At 45.4% G+C, this 21,545-nt stretch overlaps 1 protein-coding gene across 1 annotated transcript in view; it reads right to left on the bottom strand.

The window, feature by feature from the left end:
- LAMC1 (laminin subunit gamma 1) overlaps nt 1–13,753 on the bottom strand; it is a 66,563-nt gene extending 52,810 nt beyond the window's left edge. Inside the window, exon 1 of the mRNA XM_033067950.1 lies at nt 13,363–13,753. Coding sequence (XP_032923841.1) covers nt 13,363–13,753 — 391 coding nt within the window. The remainder of the gene's footprint in view (nt 1–13,362) is intronic.
- Nucleotides 13,754–21,545: the final 7,792 nt, after the last annotated feature.

The raw sequence follows: 21,545 nt of genomic DNA, 5'->3' as shown, positions 1-21,545 counted from the left end.
AGAATGATCAGTTATCTTTTCAAATAAGGCTATGAATCTTCCTCTTTGGAATCTTTAAATATGTTTTTTTAAAGGATGCAAAGAAAGCACACAGACTTAGGAGTTACACACTCTTAACTACTACTGCTTGTTTACACTTCAAAGCAAATCTCTGCTACTGGAACTTAATTAATTAACCATTACCTCTATGATAAAAAGCATATGATGTTCCACTCTGCAAACCATGGTCACCTGGCCTAAAGGCTCTTACTTCTCTGCAAGCAGATGCAATAATAAGGAAGTGGTTTCAGCATCTACCCCGGGAAGCAGGACATGCAGAAAGCCACCATGGATTATTTTCTTACTTGTTTTTGAGGCTATTCCTATTTTCACCTGATAAGACACCCTGCAGTACCACTGAAGCAACTGCCACTTCCTTCCCAAGGATAGCCAAACATCATGTAACTTGATGAGGAACATACAAGACCCTTAACACACTCCATGCCTACTTTCCAGCCAAAACCTTTGGCAACCATTACCATTTCTGGAGTTACCTCTGCTGAAAGTCAGCTTTAAGATGTCAGCAGGAGAAAAACCAAAGTTGATATATTTCAGCTTTAAAATAAGCTTCCCATGAGCACGGGTACCTGAACAAAGCAAGACCAGACACTGCTACAGGAACACACACTCGATTTCTCCACTCACATTTGTGTTAGTTTAAAACAGTTTGGGGTTTTTTTCCCCAATAAGGAGCCCAGATGAGACCAACCTTCCAGCACTGCTAAACCCTGTAAGAACTTTTCAATTGATAGAGCCTGAGAACAAATAAACCTATGAACAACAATTTTTTCCTGAGTCAGAAAAAAGGACAAGGTGAAGACACGTGAGGAGAACAACACTAAGGTCGGTGAAAAGGAAGGAGGGAGAAGGAGATGCTCCAGGCATCGGAGCTGAGATTCTCCTGTAAGCCATGGTGAGGATTATAATACAACAAATTGTCTCCCTGTAATTCATGAAGTGCATGGGGGAATGCAGAGATCCACTTGGAGCCTGTGAGAAAAGGTGCTCGCACTGGAGCAAGTGGATGCTAAAAAGCTCTAGAGAACAAAACAAAGAGAGAAAGGTCCTTGCTTCCAAATTAGAACAGCTCATCCTTAACAGACTGCACCCCATGAACCAAAACCCATGCCACGTAGAGTTTGGGAAGACTGTTTTGCCTGTGGGAGGGACTCAGGGCAGGTCAAGCAGGACTGCTACCCGTGAAAATTAGAACCACATTGGAAAAGTTCACAGAAAACTCCTCTCCCATGAGAAGGACCCTAGGGCATACCAAAAGAGACTCCTCTCCCTATGAAAACTGAAGAAAGATGTTAAGAAGTGACAAACTGGATAAAGACTCCATGTTTTGTTTCCCTGGGCTGTCCATGGGAAGGAAGGAGGGGCTGGAAGGGTGAAAAAGGTGTTCTAAAGGTTTATTTTAGTTCTCATTACCCATTTTAATTCTGTTAATAATAAATTTTCCTCATATTGTTTAAGTTTGAGCCTGTTTTGCCCTTAGAGTGTTTTTCTCCTAATCCTTATCACTGAGCCCTTCGGGGTCTTTTCCCCCGCTCCTCTGCTCAGCTATAGCAGAGGAAAAGAAGTGAATGTTTTTCCTGAGTGCCTGGTTTTTGGCCAGTGTCAAACCACAACAGTTCAGACTCCTACCAGCAATTTTTTTTAAGTAAGGCAAGCACCCATGTCACTCCTCAGAGGGGTGTGCCAGAGAACATTTTACCCTGTTACATAAATCACACACACAGAGCAGAGACATGAATCAAACTCCTCATGCTTTCACATCCTCCCTGGGTCCAATAGCAGCACCAACTCATTTCCTGGAGGTTCCTTCCCACTGGTCTCTTGTGCTTTCCCCGAAGCCAAGAGCAGCTTTCTGCAGGGGGCGGAGGGAGCAGTGGGGTGCTGAGCACCGGGGGTGCCTGCTCTAAGCAGCTGTGTGTTTGTCTGCAGGAAGGACAAACGCCAGCAGGCTGCCAGCACTGCTGTGAATTTCAAAGCCTCATGCGATTTAGCCAGGCACAGTTCAAACTTTCTGGTACACAGCTCTAATGAAGCAGATTAACAATTCCAAATTCTATCCCTCTGGCTGAACCACCTCTCTTCCCACAGCCCATCTCTGTACCCCAGCATTCAATACCACTCCCATCGATGGGATCATCCTTTCAAAACACTTCATTCCCTCCCACTGCTTTCAAGTCAACTTTGACTTTTTCTGGGTAATAGCAATAAAGAAAATCAGGATTTGTAGGACAGAAAGGCTGGAAGACAGGGTACCTCCCACCCACCAGAGCAGCATGTTAATGTTCTAACACGCAGCTCACAAAAGAACATACCACAGCCCTGAAGTTACAAAACAGACTGAATGGCTGATATGAAAAAGGTGATAAATTCATAGACAAATTAACAAGGAGACATTCAGTTCAAGGTTTCACAACAGGAAGAACTGAAATTCCTACGAACATTTTTAACTTTCCGCATAACAGTCAGTGTCACTGTCCAGGCAGAGATCAGTGTCAGACCACAGCACTGTTCTAACTGCATATCCAAATCCTTGATTAATTAACCAGTACTCTGCTGAGTAACTACAACAAAACCAGAGCCAAGTGCTTCAAGTGCACCAGAAAACGAGCCCAGTGCCTTCCCTGACATAAGAGTATTTACAGGGGCTGTACTTGAAGTCCTCAGTCTCTGCTGGTGACTGTAGTGCTCATGAGCCACACCATAGCTGCTCCAAGCAATTTTCAACACCATGGGGCTATGAATTATGAGCAAAACATGACTTACCATCAGAAAACCATGTTAGTGCCACGTTTTTGCTTGAACTTGCAGAAAAACAAAGCACAAGGCAACAAAACTGGTTCTAGGAATCTTGTGATATTCTTTCCCAGGGCTACCCTTATACTTTCAGAGCCAGAGACAAATGCATTTTCCTAGAGTCCTAAATCTATCACTGGATATCAAATGAAAGATCTTCAGAGTGCCTCTTCGAGTATTTTTTAAATGAAATTACATGCACCATACTCAAAAACCAATGGGAGTCTGACAGGGAATTGAGAGAACCGATGTGGGATGCAAAGGAGTGCCCCAAGTTCATGATTCACAGCCTTTCCAGCATCTCTCAAAAAAGTTGTGGGCTTCTCCTGACACAGCTCCTACATCTTATAAGGAACAGGAGTATATACATATATAGTATATACAGGAGAAAATAAGGTTACAAGGAAACACATGGCAGAGAAAATCCATCTTGAATTGCTAACAGTAAAAAAGGTCCTTAGTTCCTAAAAGTGCTACAAAGCCTTGGGAAAAGCTCATCTCTGCATCATTGCTTCTGAAACAATCTGTACTTTGTTCCATAAGGAACCCGGGTTTAGCAGTCCCCGGAGCAGCCCTGCTCACCCCCTGCAACGTGGGCTGGCCCTGGGGAGGGAGGGTGTGAGAAAGGGGCAGCACACACGGATGTGTGCAGAGTCACTCTGCTTAGAAAGCAGAAGGGCAGTGACTCGTGTAATGCCCATAATTTGATCGGTAAACTCATGCCTGCAGAGCACGGATGGAGGGCATGGAAGAGCCATCCCAGTGCCCAGTAACCCTCCCAGCTCCAGCTGCACCCTCAGAAGAGCAAGGCAGGGACAGGCAGAGCAAGCACTAGATTTCATTAAGTAGACATTGCACAATGATAGTGGGTCATCGCTTTAATTAGAGTTCACATTTCATTCTGGCAGTGGCACCAGCTCTGCAGCAGCTGCCCCATCCCTGCAGCCCCAAACCTTTTTACTCCAAGCTTTTAATATCTTCTTCACAACCCTGCTGGGAATCAACAAACATTTGTTTTTATGACCTAAAAAAAAAAAAAAAAAAAAAAAAAAAAAAAAAAAACCAACAAAAAAAAAACCTTAAAACTTGAAACTGCCCTCTGATGAGGGGCTCCCATCCCCCTCAGTCCCTAACACATACAAGATGATAGACTCCAGAATACAGAGCATTTAAGGATTTTGAACTTGCATTGTATTTCTCAATCTAACCAAAATTAAACCACCAGCACCTTGTCTGTACAGATGTATAAAGCAGTGAGTGTACAAGGGCAGCAGCAACGCTACCCAGGCAGGCCAAGGCTGCTGCCAGGACTAGGACTAGTGGGAGATGTCAGCTAAAAAACCTCATCCCAGGAAGGGGGCTACCTTCCCACAGCCCAGGGACATCTCAGTACCAGAAAAACAGGAGGGGAAAGGAGGTGAAACCCAGGAAGACTGCAAGGAGCTTCAGGAAGGAGAAAGGGGACAGAAAACGCAAATAAACAGGAGATCTGCAAGCTTCAAGCAATCACAGACTTCAGCAACAGCTTCTTAACAAGTTCATTAAGTAGAGTCAGTGTTGAGAAATCGCTGTCCTGTGTAACTCCAGCGAGGATAGCAGGAGCCACGAGCCCCAGGAAGGCAGCCAGCGAAAGCAAAGGAAGCAGCAGCTGGAAGGGAAGCAGCAGCTGCTGACATACAATAAAAGGAGATTGCTGGGCCAAGCCCAGCACCTTGACAGCCACAGCCAGGAGCAGGACAGAGGGAGGCATGTTGAATCCTCACAAATAACCAAGATTTTTTCAAAGCTGAGAGGCAAGGGCAGCCTGACCATGGCTGCTCCCCAGGGACCAGCCCTGCAAGCTGCTGGGAAGAAAATCCCATTGCAATATCCCACCGGATGGAAGCATGCAAAGGACTGCAGATGAAAGGACTAGACGTAATCATCATAATCAGAGCTGACCACACAGACCCCAGGACAAGAACATTTTCTTTCCTCTCAGTCAAACAGTCCCACTTAAAACTGACATCAAGAAGCATTTGATGGTATTTTCTCCAGAAGGGACTGATTTTTCATTCCACTAATCTCATTAAGAGGTAACGCCCAACACAAACTGAATGTTTCAAAGCACATTACTTGTACTGTATTTACAAGGTTTGGAGTACAAGAAAGCACCAAAAAAACAGTCCCTTTATCCCTCTTAAAGAGGTTCAATGCAACCACTTCCTTAAAAATACTCCAAGACAGATAATCTTTTAATTCTAAGACAAGAAAGATTCACCTTCCTGAAATAAAGCATACAGGGAAAGGAAAGAATATATTTTTTAAAAGTTAAAAAACAACCTGTTGAGCAACCCTGATATTTTTCCCCCACCAAAATAAACCAAACTGGCCCAAGTGCAACATGCTGCACAAGCAGCTGCTCACTGTGGTAGGAACAAGGTCTCTTCTGATGCCAAGTAGGTTGAGCTATAAAGGAGACTTTGAAAAAAAACTTGTAAGAAGAAAGCAGAGTGCTTAAAACTGGGCTGGTGCCAAGCCCAAACTCCACAGTGCTCCCTCAGCCTTGAAGCACCCAAATGAATGAGCATTTCAGGCAATTCACTGGGAAGCCAAGGGCTAGCACGTTCAGCTAGCCACTGAACATTTGAACACACGTGTGCTGAAGAATCTCTGTTATCAAGCAGGTTTTAATATTTAGTAGGTTTAAGGGGGTTGGGGGTGTTTTTTTAAGAGGTGATCTTTCCATTACAGAGGGTTAAGAGCAATGGAAGGCTGAGGTCTGCCTGCTTTCCACTTCAGGCCAGGTGCCATTCCTGAAGCCATTCATCAGTTCTGCACCCTGGCCTTCCCACAGGAGCATCTCAAGCCCCTGAGGATGAAACAGCCATTTACCTTGTTCTCCTGTAAAAGTTGGGACCCACTACAAAGCCAAGTCAGATAAACAGCTCTCCAAGCACACCAAAGTCTTAGCAGAAAGGAGAACATGGCAGAAAGCTGGACCAAGAACCCACAAACTCTGTGTCTTCTCAAGTTTTCAATATATAATCTCTACAAACACTTTAAAAGTGTTCCCCAAACAACTTTACTGGAAACGCACCTCCCATGTACAAGATGGTACTAGCTTACCTACCAAAGGAGTAAAAAAAAAAAAAAAAATCCAGTAATAGTTTTTGGTTAATATTTCTACAAGAGGAAATCTTGAAATTCTCCATTGCTGAACACAGCTGTGTTGTGTCAGAACTGCAGGCATGATTACCACTGGAAACAGCTCTTTGATGACTATCACACTGGAATATCTAAAACAAGTAGAAGCATGGAAACAAAAAGTGCTTTGCCACCCAGTTTCAAACAGAATACTGAAGACCACTGAATAATATATGAGAGGGTTGGTGGGGATTTGGGGATTTTTTGGTGGAAGATCTCTCAAATAGGGCTGGGCTGGTAAAAAAAAAGGACTGAGGCTTTCTTTAAATTTAAATAAAATTACCTTGTTATTTCAGATCCTTTTACAGCTGATGAGTTTTCACCATTTTCCAAGCTTCTACATGAGAATAATTACTAGAAATTATGTTTTACCTCAAAATACCTAAAAGCCCACCAAGGCTACCAGCAGCTTGCACCTTTGGTCTGACAAGCTATAAAAGGCAGCTTCTCCTCTCAGTATTCCTGGTCCTGTTTGACAACTGCACGTGTCTACTAGCAGCAGCTCTCTAATCTCATGGTTTGTTAGCAGCTGTTGTGAAGCTCTCACCAATGCTGATGTGACAACCAACATCCCCAGCACACTGCTAAAAACCCAATGTTATTCATGGAATGCTGTGGACAACAAGAGCAATCCCCAGTACACCCTTTGGAAATGGCTAAGAGATTATCCTGATAGGACAAAGAGTTCCAAACGCAGCTAGTGACATCCTCAACAAACAGCCACATTCATCCCCAACTTAAAGGCTGGAAAGCTTGATGTGAGACACAGGGCAATGCTGTATCTGGTGGGGGGAAACATACTCCCTTCTGTGTGATGGGACAACAGACACAGCAAGATTTGTGCAATTCATTGAAAAACTATGAAACTCATTTTCTGATGAAGACACACCGTGGTAGCCAGCAACAAGCAAGATCTCACGGCTAACAGATGTGTAACAGCAGGCTGGAATGGTTCTTTGCATGCTGGAGCTTACATGGGGGGCAGCAGCCCAGGCTGAGCTTCCAAAGGTTATTACAGACCAGAGATGGTGACTTTAGATGTGACATTTAACATGCCAGACCCCACATCCCAGTTAACCCACGGGAAGATCATGAAGCCAGACAGTAAAATCATCAGCACAGCCTCACCAGGAGCGGTGAGAATTGAATTAGGGTCCCAGGACACAAGCAGAAGGTCTTAGCTGGACAAAGGTGGTAAGCATGATGCTCACAGCCCTTCTTATGGTGAACCCAAGATCCAAGTTTCCCATCCCAACCATCTACACTGGAAATTCTTTTCTCTAAGTGCTGCTTGCAGAGCAATCCCGTTTTCCATTTCTGTGGGAAGCGGCAGCCTGGGATTTTCACTTGCAGACTCAGAGAGGCCGCAAGAACCTCCCAAAGCCTCAGGCTACAAGAGACACGGTACCTAATAAGCCAGAAGCTTTTCAGCATGCTAACAATCCTGAGCAGCAAACAGTTTCAAAGCTCTAAACCTACAAAAGAAACTGAGTATGCGAAAACCCGCGACTATTTCTTCTACCAACTCAAGGCAAGCACCACAAATAGCAGCTGTTTTTGCAGCAAAATGCCACACAGTTCCAGCTCTTTCCACCCCCCAAAGTAAGTGCCCTGCCATGTATAGTATTCCCAAAGGCGTCATGCAGCAGTAGCAGCATCCCGAGACACAGTAAGAGAAAAACTTGGGAATTTGAAGTGCGTGCTGGAAGTGATACCTTTATATAACTGTACTGAATAACTGCTGGCCATTAAAAGCCCTGATCTCCTCAGTACTCATGTTGAAACCTGCAAAATGTAAATCAAGCCTTTGCGAGACCAACTAAAATAGCGTCTCCCCGAGGGCTCCGCAAATACCACGGCAAAGCCCAGGCTCCTGACACACCCTGAACACCAGCCTTGGCGCTGGAAATGCCCTCCCAATGCCTTAATTACCACCGAGCTTTTAAATTGCAGCTACACAGGCAAAGCTTCACGTGCATACACCCTGCTTGCTTGCACTGGGTTTCACCACGGTGGTTCCCTAAGGAAAGCAGCAAACCACAGCCTCATAAAGTTTTAATGGGATAACTGGCAGACTGAGGGCATTGCTGCACTGAATAAAGCAGAGCAACTGCATCCCAGTGGTATAAACTACCTCCTTGATTTAAGTCACATTTTATAGTTCTCCCGTCTGAAAAAAACCCCACTGGTTTTCTATACTAACTAAAAAAAAAAAACCTCTCGTCTGCTAAAAACAACAGGCAAATCAAGCCAGGGCTGAGCACAAGAACTGGCAACTCGCCTGGGTTTCCTTGTAAATGCCTTCAAATGGCAGTCATGCCCCAAACCACGCTTTGCCGGCTAAGTATATATAACTGAGCATCATCGCCCTCCTCAGAGCCAAATAAAGGACTGAGCGAGTAGGAAAGGGGGAGGTGAAGGACAAGGGCAGCTCATTTCTTTAGCAACCAACAGTTTTCACAAGTTTTTCTTTATTTAACATACAAGACACCATCCAGCTTGGTGACATGAGTTTCCACAGGCTGGTCTACAGGAAGGATTTCAGGAGCTGACAGATTTTTAACCAAGGCAACCAGCAGTTTCACCTTTCTTCTTCAAAGGCAGCCTACTAGAGGGCTGCTTCCAGCACCAAACACTGCCTCCTCTTCTAAGGCAATGACAGAAGAGGCAAGAATTGATCTTTCCTGCTTTCCAGATAGTGCTGAATTCAAAGCTGGGGTCACCAGCATCATCAGCCGAGCAGATTTGGACACCATCTCTGCTGAGATGCAGTGCACAGTCACCTGCCCCAGGAATGCCAGACTGGGCTGCTCCAAGCTCACAGGCTGCTCTCAGTGGAGATGGAGTCACCCCACCATGGAACAGCCACCAGCATGCTGAAGAGGCTGCCTCTCGGTGTGAGGAACAGAACACTGGGATCGCAATAGCTGAAATCAAGCGGATCTGGCCAGAAAGTAAAAGTGGTGGGGAAAAATGAGAAGTGGCTCTAGCAGAACTGGTTGGGAAGGGAACACCAAGGCACGTGTAGAAGTGGATTTTAAAAAAACATAGAAAGAACAGTAAGCACAGTAGAGTTGCAGAAGATTGAGAATATACTCAAAAAAATGATACGACATCTGAAAAAACAAACTTTTGCCCCAGCAAGAGCACCCAGCACCAAAAATACTCCATGTATCTCCATGTTCTTTTCCCCTTCTTCCAGTGTTCAAGGGAGCATCTTCAACACATGGCTTTGTTTCTGAGTGTCAGAGGTCTAAACAGCAATGCTCAAGTGTACGCACACAAAGCGCTGGGGAGATGCCAGAACTATCCCACTGCTCCCAGGACAAGCAAACAGCACAGACAGTAAAAATAACGGGACACCCTGGCTTCAAAATAAAGCAGACAACGCACTGTAAGGCATTGCTTCCATCTTCTATTTGAAAGCTGGCACCACTGCCTCAAAGTTCCTTTTTTTGGGAATATATGGGGACGTGGTAGGAGAGCAGTAAGAAAAAAAAAAAGACTGGCTGGGTCAAGCCTAAATAAGTAATAAATTCCCAGGAAATGGAAAATGGGGAAGCCAAGGGATACTTTTAAGAAATGCAGAAGAAAGGACACAGCAATGCACTCTCCTCCTCTCACTCACTAACCTAATTATCCAGATACCGCCCTGTGAACAGGTTCAGCTTCCCCTTCTCCTGATTTACAGATGCAAATTCATGTCTCCAGGCCTCTTACTTACTTAGGGGGTCTTAATACCCTCTCATACAAAGAGAAATAGCCTTTATAACTCCAGATGTTCCTGGTGTAGGGAGTGGTAATTTCCCCAATTCCCCTCTCCCCAGGGAGCACCCTAACTTCTGGACACAGATATCATCTCCAAACACTCCCAGGATCTGAGCCTTTAACTCAGTAGTAGTGATCTCTGCTGTATTTTTCAGTATCTGGCTTTGTGCTGGCACCCAACCCCAAAACTAAAAGTTTTTAAACCTGGTTTGGATCTGCAAATTGTAAGGAGATTCAAAGAAATCCACATTCACATGTGGACCTGCAGCTCTTATTGACCTTTTGCAGGCCCCTCTGAAATGTTAATGCTATTCTACATGGACTGAACATCACTGGATGTTAATCAAGACATCTCAAACTGCCAAAAAACTCAGCACAGGGCAGCATGCACATGAAACCTAGAGACAATGCAGCTGGTGCTGACCAGGTGCAAAACAGCGTTGACCATTCAGGACACCAAGGATTTCAGAAATGAAGGCAACTGCAGCATCAAATAAGGATACGGGTCTGAGCACAGAGCTTAATCCTCAAAGACCAGGCAGAACTAACTGCATGAAAGGGCTTTGTGCCCCAGAATGCCTTTATGTCCTATCGGCTACATAAATACTTGTCAAGCTCCTTGCCTCTTTCTCTCAGTGACGTCAGTAATTAAGTGTCCCACAGACCATAGTGCCTGCAGGCACACAGAACCCAAAAGCAGCATCCAGCAGCTCACTCAAACAAAGATGGTTTTAAGACCTCACAAAAGTAGGGAAGGGCAAAGCTGCAGAGCAGTTTGGGGGATTTCAGGCTAAAAAGGCACTGTCAGTACTCGACAGCTCTTCAACCTGCCACGAACTCAGCAACACAGAGACTCACAAAGAGTTGCACAGCACCTGTGCAGAGAGCTAAATGCTTTGCTGCTGTCATCTTAAAACCAACTTCACCACCACCATGCCCACAACAAGCTGCTGATTCTTAAAAGGCTTTATACTAAAAATACCCCACCCAAAAACCTAATTAGGGAAAATCAGACCAAAAAATCTTCAAATATATCAGTCGGTCAGGCAGCTTCTGCTTTAAAGCTGTGCTCTACTCAAAAAACATGGCAAAGCAAATTCCCAAAGCTCCAAGAGCCTGCAGACAAACCTGGAACACAAGCGGAAGTGTTGCAATGCTACAGTATTTCAAAGATGCAGTTGTTTTCAACAAAGAAGTATGTGCATTTCTTCAAAGCCCAGGACACAGCACACTGCTCCCAGTACTGTTTTTCAAAGAACAGTGTATATATACATAATACACATATGGATGTGCAAAACCAAGGGGAGCAGTAATACAGACGGGTCTGTAAGTTTTGCCTTGATAATGAGAATTACAATGATTGTTATTAAAAAAGAATTTTAAAAGAAGCTGAGATAAATCTTTGCTTTCCAGAAGTCTTGAAAAAACATTCCTAACGTTCAAAGAAAAAAAGATAAAGAGGGACGATTAGATACGCTTATGTGGTATAATTATGTTGAAGCTCCAAACACAAGGAAACACTTTAGGGCAGAGAGGCATTCCAGGCTTGTGGGGCACACGGATGTACCCCTGGTACAGGACCAGGGCCATCAACTACATCTCACCAATGCAGGTGTGAGCTCTCACAAGATCCAGCTCTCCAAGCCCCAATACCTTTTTTTCCCTGAATTACACAGTTATTGATACTACAAGTAATGCTCACAGCTGCTCCTGATTAGAAGCTGTGGATGGCTGCAGTGGGATTTTCTTTAATATTTACTTGATTTAATGACATGAGGATGTAAGTTGTGGTTTCAACTTTCTCTCGGGTGGCTCATCTTCCAGTTCTAAATTATTACCTCTCCTCCATGTCATGATAGCTTGAATAACTCAATGAACAGAAAATAAAAGCTTGTCCACAAACCACAGGCTAAAATACTTTATCCCTCTAGAACTGACAACCAATCAGAAAATTCACCTTCCTTTTCTGACTGGCTGTTGCAGTTGAGCAGCAACGCTGGCTGCTGACACACCTAACCCACACAGCAATTAAAGGACACTGCTGCCCCGGGGGTAAGAGGATACACAGCAGATGTGCCATTCAACAGGTGATTTCCCAGAGTGCCTGCCACTTTTCAAACCAACATCTCCCACCTGGATCCGAAGCTTGCTGTATGGAAAATTTCATGATCCAATCCTGAACTTGACTGTGTTGGGTTACCAGCTGGACTTGATCCTAAAGGGCTTTTCACAGAATCATAGAATGGCTTGACTTGGAGGGGACATTACCTCACTCCACCCCCTGCCATGGGCAGGGACACCTTGCACTAGACCATGTTGCTCCAAGACCTGTCCACCCTGGCCTTGGACACCTTCTGGGATGGGGCATCTACAGCTTCTTTGGGAAAACTTGGCTTACCACTCTCACAGGGAAGAATTTCTTTCCACTGTTTTTCCAACTTAAATGGCTCTATGATCCCTGGTGCATGGGGTGGGACATGATCACTACAGCCCGCTCCACTTCCGCAGCGCAGCACCTCCAGTGCAGCCTGCAATAGAGCAACCCCTGCAATATTCTCTGGAGAATGCTGAAAATCAAGTTCACCAAGCACTGTTGAACAGATGTTAATAAACTATCAGCTGAGGAGTGAAGAACCAGGCCAGGGCCATACCTCTGGCTAAGGACATCCCAACACAGTGAACATTGATTTAGACCTGGAGAACATGGCTGGGGACCTGCAGAGAGGGGTTCAATGACACCCCCTGAACACCAGACAACCCAGGGCCTGGTTACTGGCACTCACCCAGGCAGGGCCCTGGCAATGCCCGCTGTGCAGGTGCCCTGTCAGCCCAGAATCACAGAATGGGGCAGGTGGGAAGGGATCACACTGGGTCATCAGGTCCCACCTCTCTGCACAAGCAGGGTCATCCCAGAGCACATGGCACAGGATTGTGTCCCGACAGGTCTGGAATACCTCCAAGTGAGAGACTCCACACCCTCTCTGGTCTCTGTTCCAGTGCTCGGTCACTGCACAGGAAAGTTCTTCGTCATGTTCAGGTGGAACTTCCTGGGCATCCATTTCTGCCCATGGTCTCTTGTCCCATTGCTGGGTCCCAGGGAGCAGTGTGCTGTGTCCAGCCTCTGAGCCCTCCCTGCAGACAGGGACAGACAGGGCTCCTCTCAGCCATCTCCTCTCTAAGCTGAACACTCCCACCTTGTGAAAAAGATGCTCGAGTCCCTCCATCATTTCCACAGCCTCTGCTAGACCTGCTCCAGGAGCTCCACACCTCTCTTTCCCTGAGGAGCCCAGACCTGGACACAGCACTCCAGATGTGCCTCACTAGGCCTGAGGGCAGGGGCAGGACCAGCCCTGGCAGAGCTGACTGTCCGGTCCTGAAGCACCCGAGGACACCCCTGCGCACAGGACACGCTCCTGCCTCGGGGACAGCTCGCTGTCCACCGAGACTGCCCGCTCTTCTCCGCAGAGCTGCCCTCCAGCACGTCACCCCCGGTCTGCGCTGGTGCCCAGGCTCGCAGCTCCCCCGGCGCCCTGGCCCCCTCCCGCTGCCCGTGCTTACCCAGGTGCAGGGTGAGGTTGACGGCGGTGGGGTGCTGCACGCCGGCCAGCATGGTGCGGCTCTGCCACCAGGTCGCGTCGGCCGGGCTGTTGTAGTCGGTGAGGAAGGCGGCGCCATGGCTCAGGTGCGGCTGGGCGGCGTCGCAGAGGTGGCAGGACTGGGTGACGCCGGTGACCCCGGTCTGCACGCAGTACTCCTCGGCCGGCGTCCCGCACGTGTGCGTGGCCAGCACCGTAGCGTTGAACGCCGCGTTCACGAACTCGGGCATGCAGCGCTGCGCCCGCCCGCTCCGCTCCTCCGCGCACTCGTCCATGGCAGCGCCGCACCGCGCGGGCACCCACAGCCACAGCACCCACAGCCACAGCGCCCAGCGCTCGCCGCCGCCCCCCATGGCGGGGCTGCGGGAGCCGGCGGGGGCACGCAGGGGGCTCGCTCGCTCGCCGGGTGCCACCGCTCCGCGCCGGCCGCGGGCTGAGACGGGCGAGGCCCGGCGGGGCGAGGCGAGGCGGGGCGGGGCGGGCGCGGAGCAGGCCGGGAGCGGAGTCCCGCAGCGTAGCCGGGCTGGAGCTGCCCCCGCCTCGTGGAATGTGCCGGCTTAAAGCGGCGATGGCGGCTGTGGGCCCGCTCCCAGGGCACGGGGGGTTCTTGCCCTCACCCTCACGGCAGGGCGGGAGTGACCGCGGCAGAGCGCCGGGCCTGCCAGCGCCTCCGCACCGGCACACCCCGCAAAACTGCGCCTTCTACACAGTCATTCAGGTTGGAAAAGACCTCCAGGATCATCGAATGCAACCCTTCACCGATCCCTGCCTTGTCAGCCCGACCAGAGCCCTGTCGTTCCTTGAACACCACAAGGGATGGGACTCCCAGCACCTCCCTGGGCAGACCCTTCCACTGTCTAATCATCCTTTCCACGAGCAAATTTTTCCTAATGTTCAACCTGAACCACCCTACTCAGTTTAGGACTAAGTCCTCTTATCCTGTCACTTGTTTGCTGGGATGAGATCCCGACCGCCCTGGCTGTCCCCTCCTGTCAGCGACCTGTGCAGAGCCAGAAGGTCCCCCCTGAGCCTCCTTTTCTCCAGGCTGAGCCCCTTTCCAGCTCCCTCAGCTGTTCCTGGTCTCCCAGACCCTTTCCCAGCTCTGTTCCCTTCTTTGGACACACTCCAGCCTTGCAATGTCCTTCCTCAATTGAGGAGCCCAGAGGTGGACACAGCCCTCCAGGTACCTCAGCAGTGCCGGGTATTGGGGAGGAATCACTTCCCTGGTTCTGCTGGTCTCTCTGATTCCAGGTGCCACTGGCCTTCTTGCCCGCCTAAGACACACTGTCTCATGTTCAGCCAGCTGTCAACCACCACCACCAGCTCCTTTTTTCATTTAAATGCCTTTCATAGGGGAAAAAAAAAAAAAGAGTTTATTGAGAAATGTGAGAAAGTTGGTTGTGGGTTCCCAACTAAGCTGTGGGTTTGTGCCATCCAAGGACATGATCCTAAGCAGATCTGAGGGGACCCACTTCAGCTACTGTAATTTTTAATGAACTTTTGGTTATTTCCCTACCATAAAGATCTCTCTGCTTAGAGACATCGGCTCTGTCAGACCTGGCCATAGACTGCATTACAGTTTTTAGCTAAACTAAGACCTCCCTGCAACTTTTCAGGTTAAGGAATTGTGTAAAGATATGTAAAATCTAGAAATCCTGTAAAGCCAACATGTCTTTGCCCATGGCAGGAAGTTAGACTTGATGACCCTTTAAAGGTCTCTTCCAACCCAAGCCATTCTATGAATCTATAAAATTGCTTTTACAGGAGAAAGTGCCTCCAGAAACCTTCTCAGTAAACAGGAAACAACCCCTTGACAAAAAAATTGATAGGGGAGTCAAGGAAAGGCTTTGTAAACTTGGTTATACCCTGAGAAAGCTTGAATGCAGCCTGCAGCTGAAAGAACTGAAAAAATACAGTCTGTTCTGGGAAAAAAATGTTGTTTTAAAGTAAACACACGTATCCTACAGAAATCCTTGCGTTAAGAGCCTGAGCCAGGCTGTTCACAAGGACTGCACAGCACATACTGGTCAGCAAGCCTAGAAATTATCCTGCTCCTGGGAGATGTTGTTACACGTGTGGTTGTCATTACACATCAGTGTGGTGATTCCTCTTTTTGCCTCCCCACAGAGCATTACGCTGGCCACGGTGAGAATGTCTGTGCTGAGGGCTCCCCTGGCCCCCAGCGCCAGCAGAAGGGAGGCAGTGCAGTACAGAGCCACCCCTGCCTCGCTATTGTTCAGGCTGGGTGACACATCTCCAGTGGAAAGTTGGATTTCCGCTGCTTCCCCCACTTTTCCTCCTTTTCTGAAAACAAGCCGTCTGTTGTGAACGCAGCGCTGAGCTGATGCCATCGGGACAGAAGCTCTGAAAACAACGTGCTGGTGGAGCTCCTCAGGTTCAGCAACTGCCTGGCTAGTGCCCGCAGCTGAGAGATGACACAGCAGGACAGACAACAAGGAACAGCTGGATGTGAGGGAAAGGATTTGGATAGAGTTGAGAAGGGGGCAGGAATTCCCAGCAGGATCAAAGGGTGTTGCCACAAATCCCTATCAGTGACACAATGAGATCATTTGTCCATATGCAGAAGGTTCCCATAGATAACGGGAAAAATTCAGCTTCACGCAACATTCTTGGGTTTAATGATAGTCAGTCTTGCAACCTAAACCATATAATTTACTTGAGTTTTTTAACTTGTTCAGTTTCCAACATTTTAAAGTACCTATATAGGACCATGCTCCACAGTTTATTTCAAATCATCCCTGGCATTTTCATGGTACTGATTCTACTAAATCCTGACAAAGAGGTATTTGCTGATATTTACTATTTGCCATCAAAATCCAGTTCATACTCTTAATGCAATTTCACCTTAACATACATATTTAAAACACTCTGGCAGATCGAGTGATGCAATTATATTTCATTCAGTAAACCTACACTTATTTAACTGGAACCAGAATTAAGTCTCAAATCCCTGTGAAGATATGATTTGTGCTATCCTTTTCCTTTTTTACCTCCTGAAATAATCGATCAAAGCATTGCAATGTATTCCCCTTAAACCCATTGTCTTCCCGACACAGAAAAAAACCATCCTTGTGTAAAATAACTGTGCCTCAAGAGCACAGAACCTAGAGAACTCTGCAATGCTTACAGGGTGAATAATAACAAAAATACATTGGTAAATAAATTGTTTCATCTGGCAACACCCCTGATGCAGAGTGAGTCATCCTGTGTGGCAGGAGTAGCCTGGAAGGAAGTGACATCCTATTAGATAGGATGGACACCCACAGTTAACCAGCTGTAAAATAAGAGTATCTGTGTATAAGGTTCATGACTGTGCTGGGTTCAGACACACATATCGACTGTAAATTAATTGTTACTGTAAGCCAGCTGTTGAAATGGGTATGTTCTTACTTCAGCTCTTTTTTGACGTACACAGAGACAGTTAAATAGTTGAGAACAAGTGAGGAGAGACTAAGAACATAGAGAAGAATTTCAAAAGAGGAAAAGCAACATAAAAACCTGATAGGAAACAGCTTTTATAAAGGCAACTCTTACAGGAAATTCCGTCAGCTCTCAGAAGGCCAGAACTCCCAAGGCTGGGAGTCTCCTCTTAGAATAGACCCCTTTCAGGAGAAAAAAAAAAAAAGAGAGACAGAGAGAGAGAGAAAGAGAAAAAGGAACACAGGGCTTTTTTCCTTTTGATTAAAAAAAATTGCAACAATGTTGTGTGTGCCCACAAGCAAGTTGGCAAGTTGAAAAATTAATTAGGAGCACTGTTGGTGTATGTCCTTCGATAGCAGCTCAAAACAAGCACTAGCACATCTATGCACCAAGATGTTTGACCCATTTGGGGCTCAAGAGGTCCAGTATGGTTTTTGCAAGAGTCATGGGGCAGCACTCATTTTAATTTTCAGTCTTCCCATACTGACTTAACATCAGCATTTGTTCGAGGACAACATGCATGCAAATAGGAAAGGAAAATGCTAACGAAAAGCTCAGAAATTTCACACTGTGATAGCAGACCTTGGTTGCTCCATGTGTGTCAATTATTAAAACAGGTAATACCCACAGAGTAAAAAATCCTGCTTTTGCTAATAAAAGCAAATAGATAATTTTAGGATCCCTAAATTAAAACTATTGTACACCCCAACATTTCATTACCAGTACATAGATGTCAGTTTACAGTAAAAACTGGATGACAGAAAAGCCCTGTGCTTGCCATCAGCCTCATAGAGTTATTAGTCAGTGGAGGAGCCACCAAAGCAAGCTTAGGAAATGTCATTTCTCATAATCTGGCTGGTTTGGGCAGTGTCAGAAGTTTCCAGCAGCTTCCTGCCCTGCTCTCTGTCATGCAGGGAGCTTCCCGCTGGCCCCACCACTTTTCTCAGCAGACACAATAAAAACAACGTTAATCACAGCAGACATCCACCCCCGGCCACCAAACAACCAAAAAGACTTAAAAGAAAGCAAGGAGAGTCAGCAGATCCACAAAAGAGTTGGTGAGAATGAGTCAAAATTCAGAAAGGCTGGGTGACAAAACTCAGCTGCTTTTACAGGTGGATGCAAAAAGAAAGCCCTCTGCCATCTCCAGTAGTGCGCTGGAGACTAACACAGCACAGAATTGATGTTACAATGCATGAATACATAATTTTGTACTAAAATAGGGCTTAAAGCCATCCTGCTTACAAGAAGTTCTTCCACAATCAAGGACAGGTGTGAAAGGAATGTGAAACTGGTAAATGGCCTGAGGTATTCACAATCAGTACAAATACAGAATAAGTCAGAAAGCCATACCAGTTACTAAATATTCATATCTCATCCTGATTTTATGTAAGCAGAAAGTTACTGTAATCTTATTAATAGAACTGGAAAGCACAGCTATTAGCCATGAAAGCAGAAGGTGTTTCATAAAATAGTTTGTTTATTTAGGTTTGACTTTCTTCATCATTATTTTGCAGAATGTCCTAAATAATGTTGTACAACAGCTATGGGTAGTTGCTGTAAAAGTGAATAAAAATATATCTCTGAATCTGTTCATGTGAAGTAAGCTGCTTCTTTGCAAGTTTCTGCAAACCCTGGATAAATGAAAGATGTAAGTGGAAAATTTTATCTCTTTTCTCAAGAGGGTCTGGAATTTAGCCTCATTCTGGTAATGTTGGGAAAAATGTGCTAAAACAAAAATAAAACGTGAAAGGCCTGTGCAGCTTTCCATCTTCCTATTGTGGATTCAAACACAGCCCATCCTTTTAACTTTTTCGTGTATATAAACTGAATTTGTAATCTTTTATTCCTAGCAGATAAGATTTGTATATTTTATCTTTACTCCCTGCTTTTTTTCTGCAATGTACCCTTGTGTGGAATTTATTAAACACATCTTGCATTCTACACTAGACTGTGGCAGTAACATCAGGACCTAAGCCAACCCTCTGAGCTCTCCCCTCTCCTGTCCCATACCTTTCCCATGGAGAAAGACATGCATGGATAGGTGCATTCAGCCTTGAAATATCCAATGGATATCTTCTCCAAGAGATGTTCCTCAGCATTTCTTTTCCCTTCCCTTCTCACTCCCCTTCTCAGACAGTACACCAGCACTGCATGGATGAAAGTGCACCAGGAGAACTGATTTGATTTATTTCTGTATGGTACTAAATTTATAGTATAGAGACAGTAAATTCTCTGAGAATTTAGCTACCATCATCCTTGCACTACAGGGTCCACTGATGGATTCTCTGCCACAAAAAAATTCCAGCAATATTTAGGTTTCTAACATGCCAATGAAGTTTGCTTTGTAAAGAGCAGGACTCATTTACCCTAATCCATTTGGATAATGCCCGAGTCCTGTTCTTCTTCACCAACTTGCTTGGCTGCACAAATCCTTCGAATGCATGAGCTGGGCCTGTTTACACTACACCAAAACATTCTCAGTGAAGCTATCTCCCAATCCTGATAAAATGCATCCCAGAAAGTAGTGTGTGTATTGGAGATGGTCATGGGAATCTCACCATATAGGGAGCATCACCACAATGAAGTTGTTTAACAACTTCCTGGCTTTCCAGCAGAATTCCCAAGATAGTTTCAACAGAAGGCTGACTAACTTCTTTTGCTGAGTAACAACAGGGATGAAATTTTCATCCCAGTCAGTTCTTTATAATTTATGGTCATAGCCTGTCTTTTCATGGCATCATCTGCCGATCTATCTTGCCATGAATTTGCCTAGTCTTGCCTATTTTCATGAACTTTGCTTTGCTTTTCAAAAACAAAACAAAAAAGCAGTCTCTGAGAAACTTCTTCCATCTTGTTTTAGATCTTTCTTTTTCCTGTAAAAAACCTGTAATGCCTTGTATACTTGATGCTCTTAGTCTAAGGTGTCTCTTAGCCTCCTTAGACTCCTCCAAGGTCAGCCCAACCATCTAATAGAGGAGCCATTCAAGGAGATGGCTCTGAACCACTTGATCTAGTGGACAGTGGCCCTGCTCAGTGCAGGGGGGTTGGCTTGGAAGACCTTAAAGTTCTTTTCCAACTCAAACCACCCTGTGCTTCTCTGACAGTCAGTTTGAGAAAGCCAGTCTTTTCAGTGACAGACTTTGAATGAGCAGAGCTCCTGCTTCTCCTGCTAAATAAATAGTTTGTCTTGACAAGCAGGCTGCAGTTTGGTTTGTTGTTCTGCCAGAAGAATTAAACCTGGATGACCACCTGGATGCTGGGAACACCAGATGTAATTTTGAGATTTGGAGATCAATGATCTGCACCAGCTGCTTGTCCCTCCCCACATATCTCAAAAAATTTGTCTCTGCTCCCACATGGACTTAAGGCAGAGCTGCTTCCCTGACGTATGACAGGAAGAACACAGTGAAGGGTAAGCAGCTTCAAGGAATCTGACCTGCAGGGCTGCTTTTGGGACACACACCCCTGTCCTTGGCTTTCTGTCAGCATGTCCCAGTTCTTGTCTTGGTACCCCCAGCTCACTGTGTCCACCCCTGCATCACTCTGTTGATGGTCAGACAATTACCAGTTGTGAGACATTCTCTGAGCTCAAAGCCCCCCTGCCACCAAAGACTAAATAGACAAAAGAAGCCATTGAGGGAAAAGCTGTTTGGTCTCTGTAGCCAAGAACCAAAATGAAAAAAAAAATACTTGGAATGAACAGAATCTTCTGAAAATATAGCTATTAGCTCTACAGAGTGTCTGCAAAGTTACAGAGTATACATGAACTGCAATTTTCAGAGGTTTCTAACTCATCCATCCTTAGGTAGATGCTGGCAAGAACACTGAAAGCTTGTTTTTAAGATCAATGCCATCCCTCATGTCAAATTGCTGTTCAGATCAGAGTCACTGTGAAATACTTACAGTGGCTTTGATATAAATTGGATGTGCAAAATAAAAGAAAGCACTTAATTTACAATTATTCCTGTTCCATAAGGCAGAGTGTAGGAACCTCCTTCATTCATTGGGAGGAACTGAATTCCTGTTTCCTTCTGTACCCATAATTTTTTTCAATAATAGGAGAATTTTTTCTGCTGGTTTGAGGCATGCAAAATTCAGTGTAAACACTTACAGAGATACTTACAGATCATCAAAGCAAAGAGGAAAATCAAGATTGCTGGAAAGGAAGTGATATTTTTAAACTCATCGCTGATACCATAAACAATGGGAAAATGTATAAAATACTTTATAAATAGACTGTTTCCTGCTAAAGTCTCATTTTTTTCTTTTTAAAGTTCCAATAGCAAACTACTTAAGGAGGAGATTAAAAAATTATTGTTCTTATTAAAATAAGAACTCAATAGGCAAGAAAAAACAGAGGTTTTATAGCTGTAGGCTGCATTTTGCTTTCTGGGAACCTCAGCATACTACCCCCATTTTCATCCCTGACACTCAGTTCATGGAAATATCAGAGGAACAAAGTCAAGGGTTCAGCAAAATGGGGTGATTGTGAAGGGATGGGAAATTCTATACCCTCTATACTGTTCTTTTACTTGTCAGATCTTTAAAGAATAGGCAATCTGTAGCTTCTGCAATTGTTATTAATTTCTTCCATTTTGGAGCTCAGGAAAATTTTTACATCATGTGTTTAATTATATTAAAAGCAGTATATATACTGTATTAAAAGCATTGATCTGAGTAGATCAACTGCAACATCCATCT

The sequence above is a fragment of the Catharus ustulatus genome, chromosome 9 (genome assembly GCF_009819885.2).
Source record: "Catharus ustulatus isolate bCatUst1 chromosome 9, bCatUst1.pri.v2, whole genome shotgun sequence".
NCBI lineage: Eukaryota > Metazoa > Chordata > Aves > Passeriformes > Turdidae > Catharus > Catharus ustulatus.
This window is presented reverse-complemented; position numbering and strand designations above follow the sequence as displayed.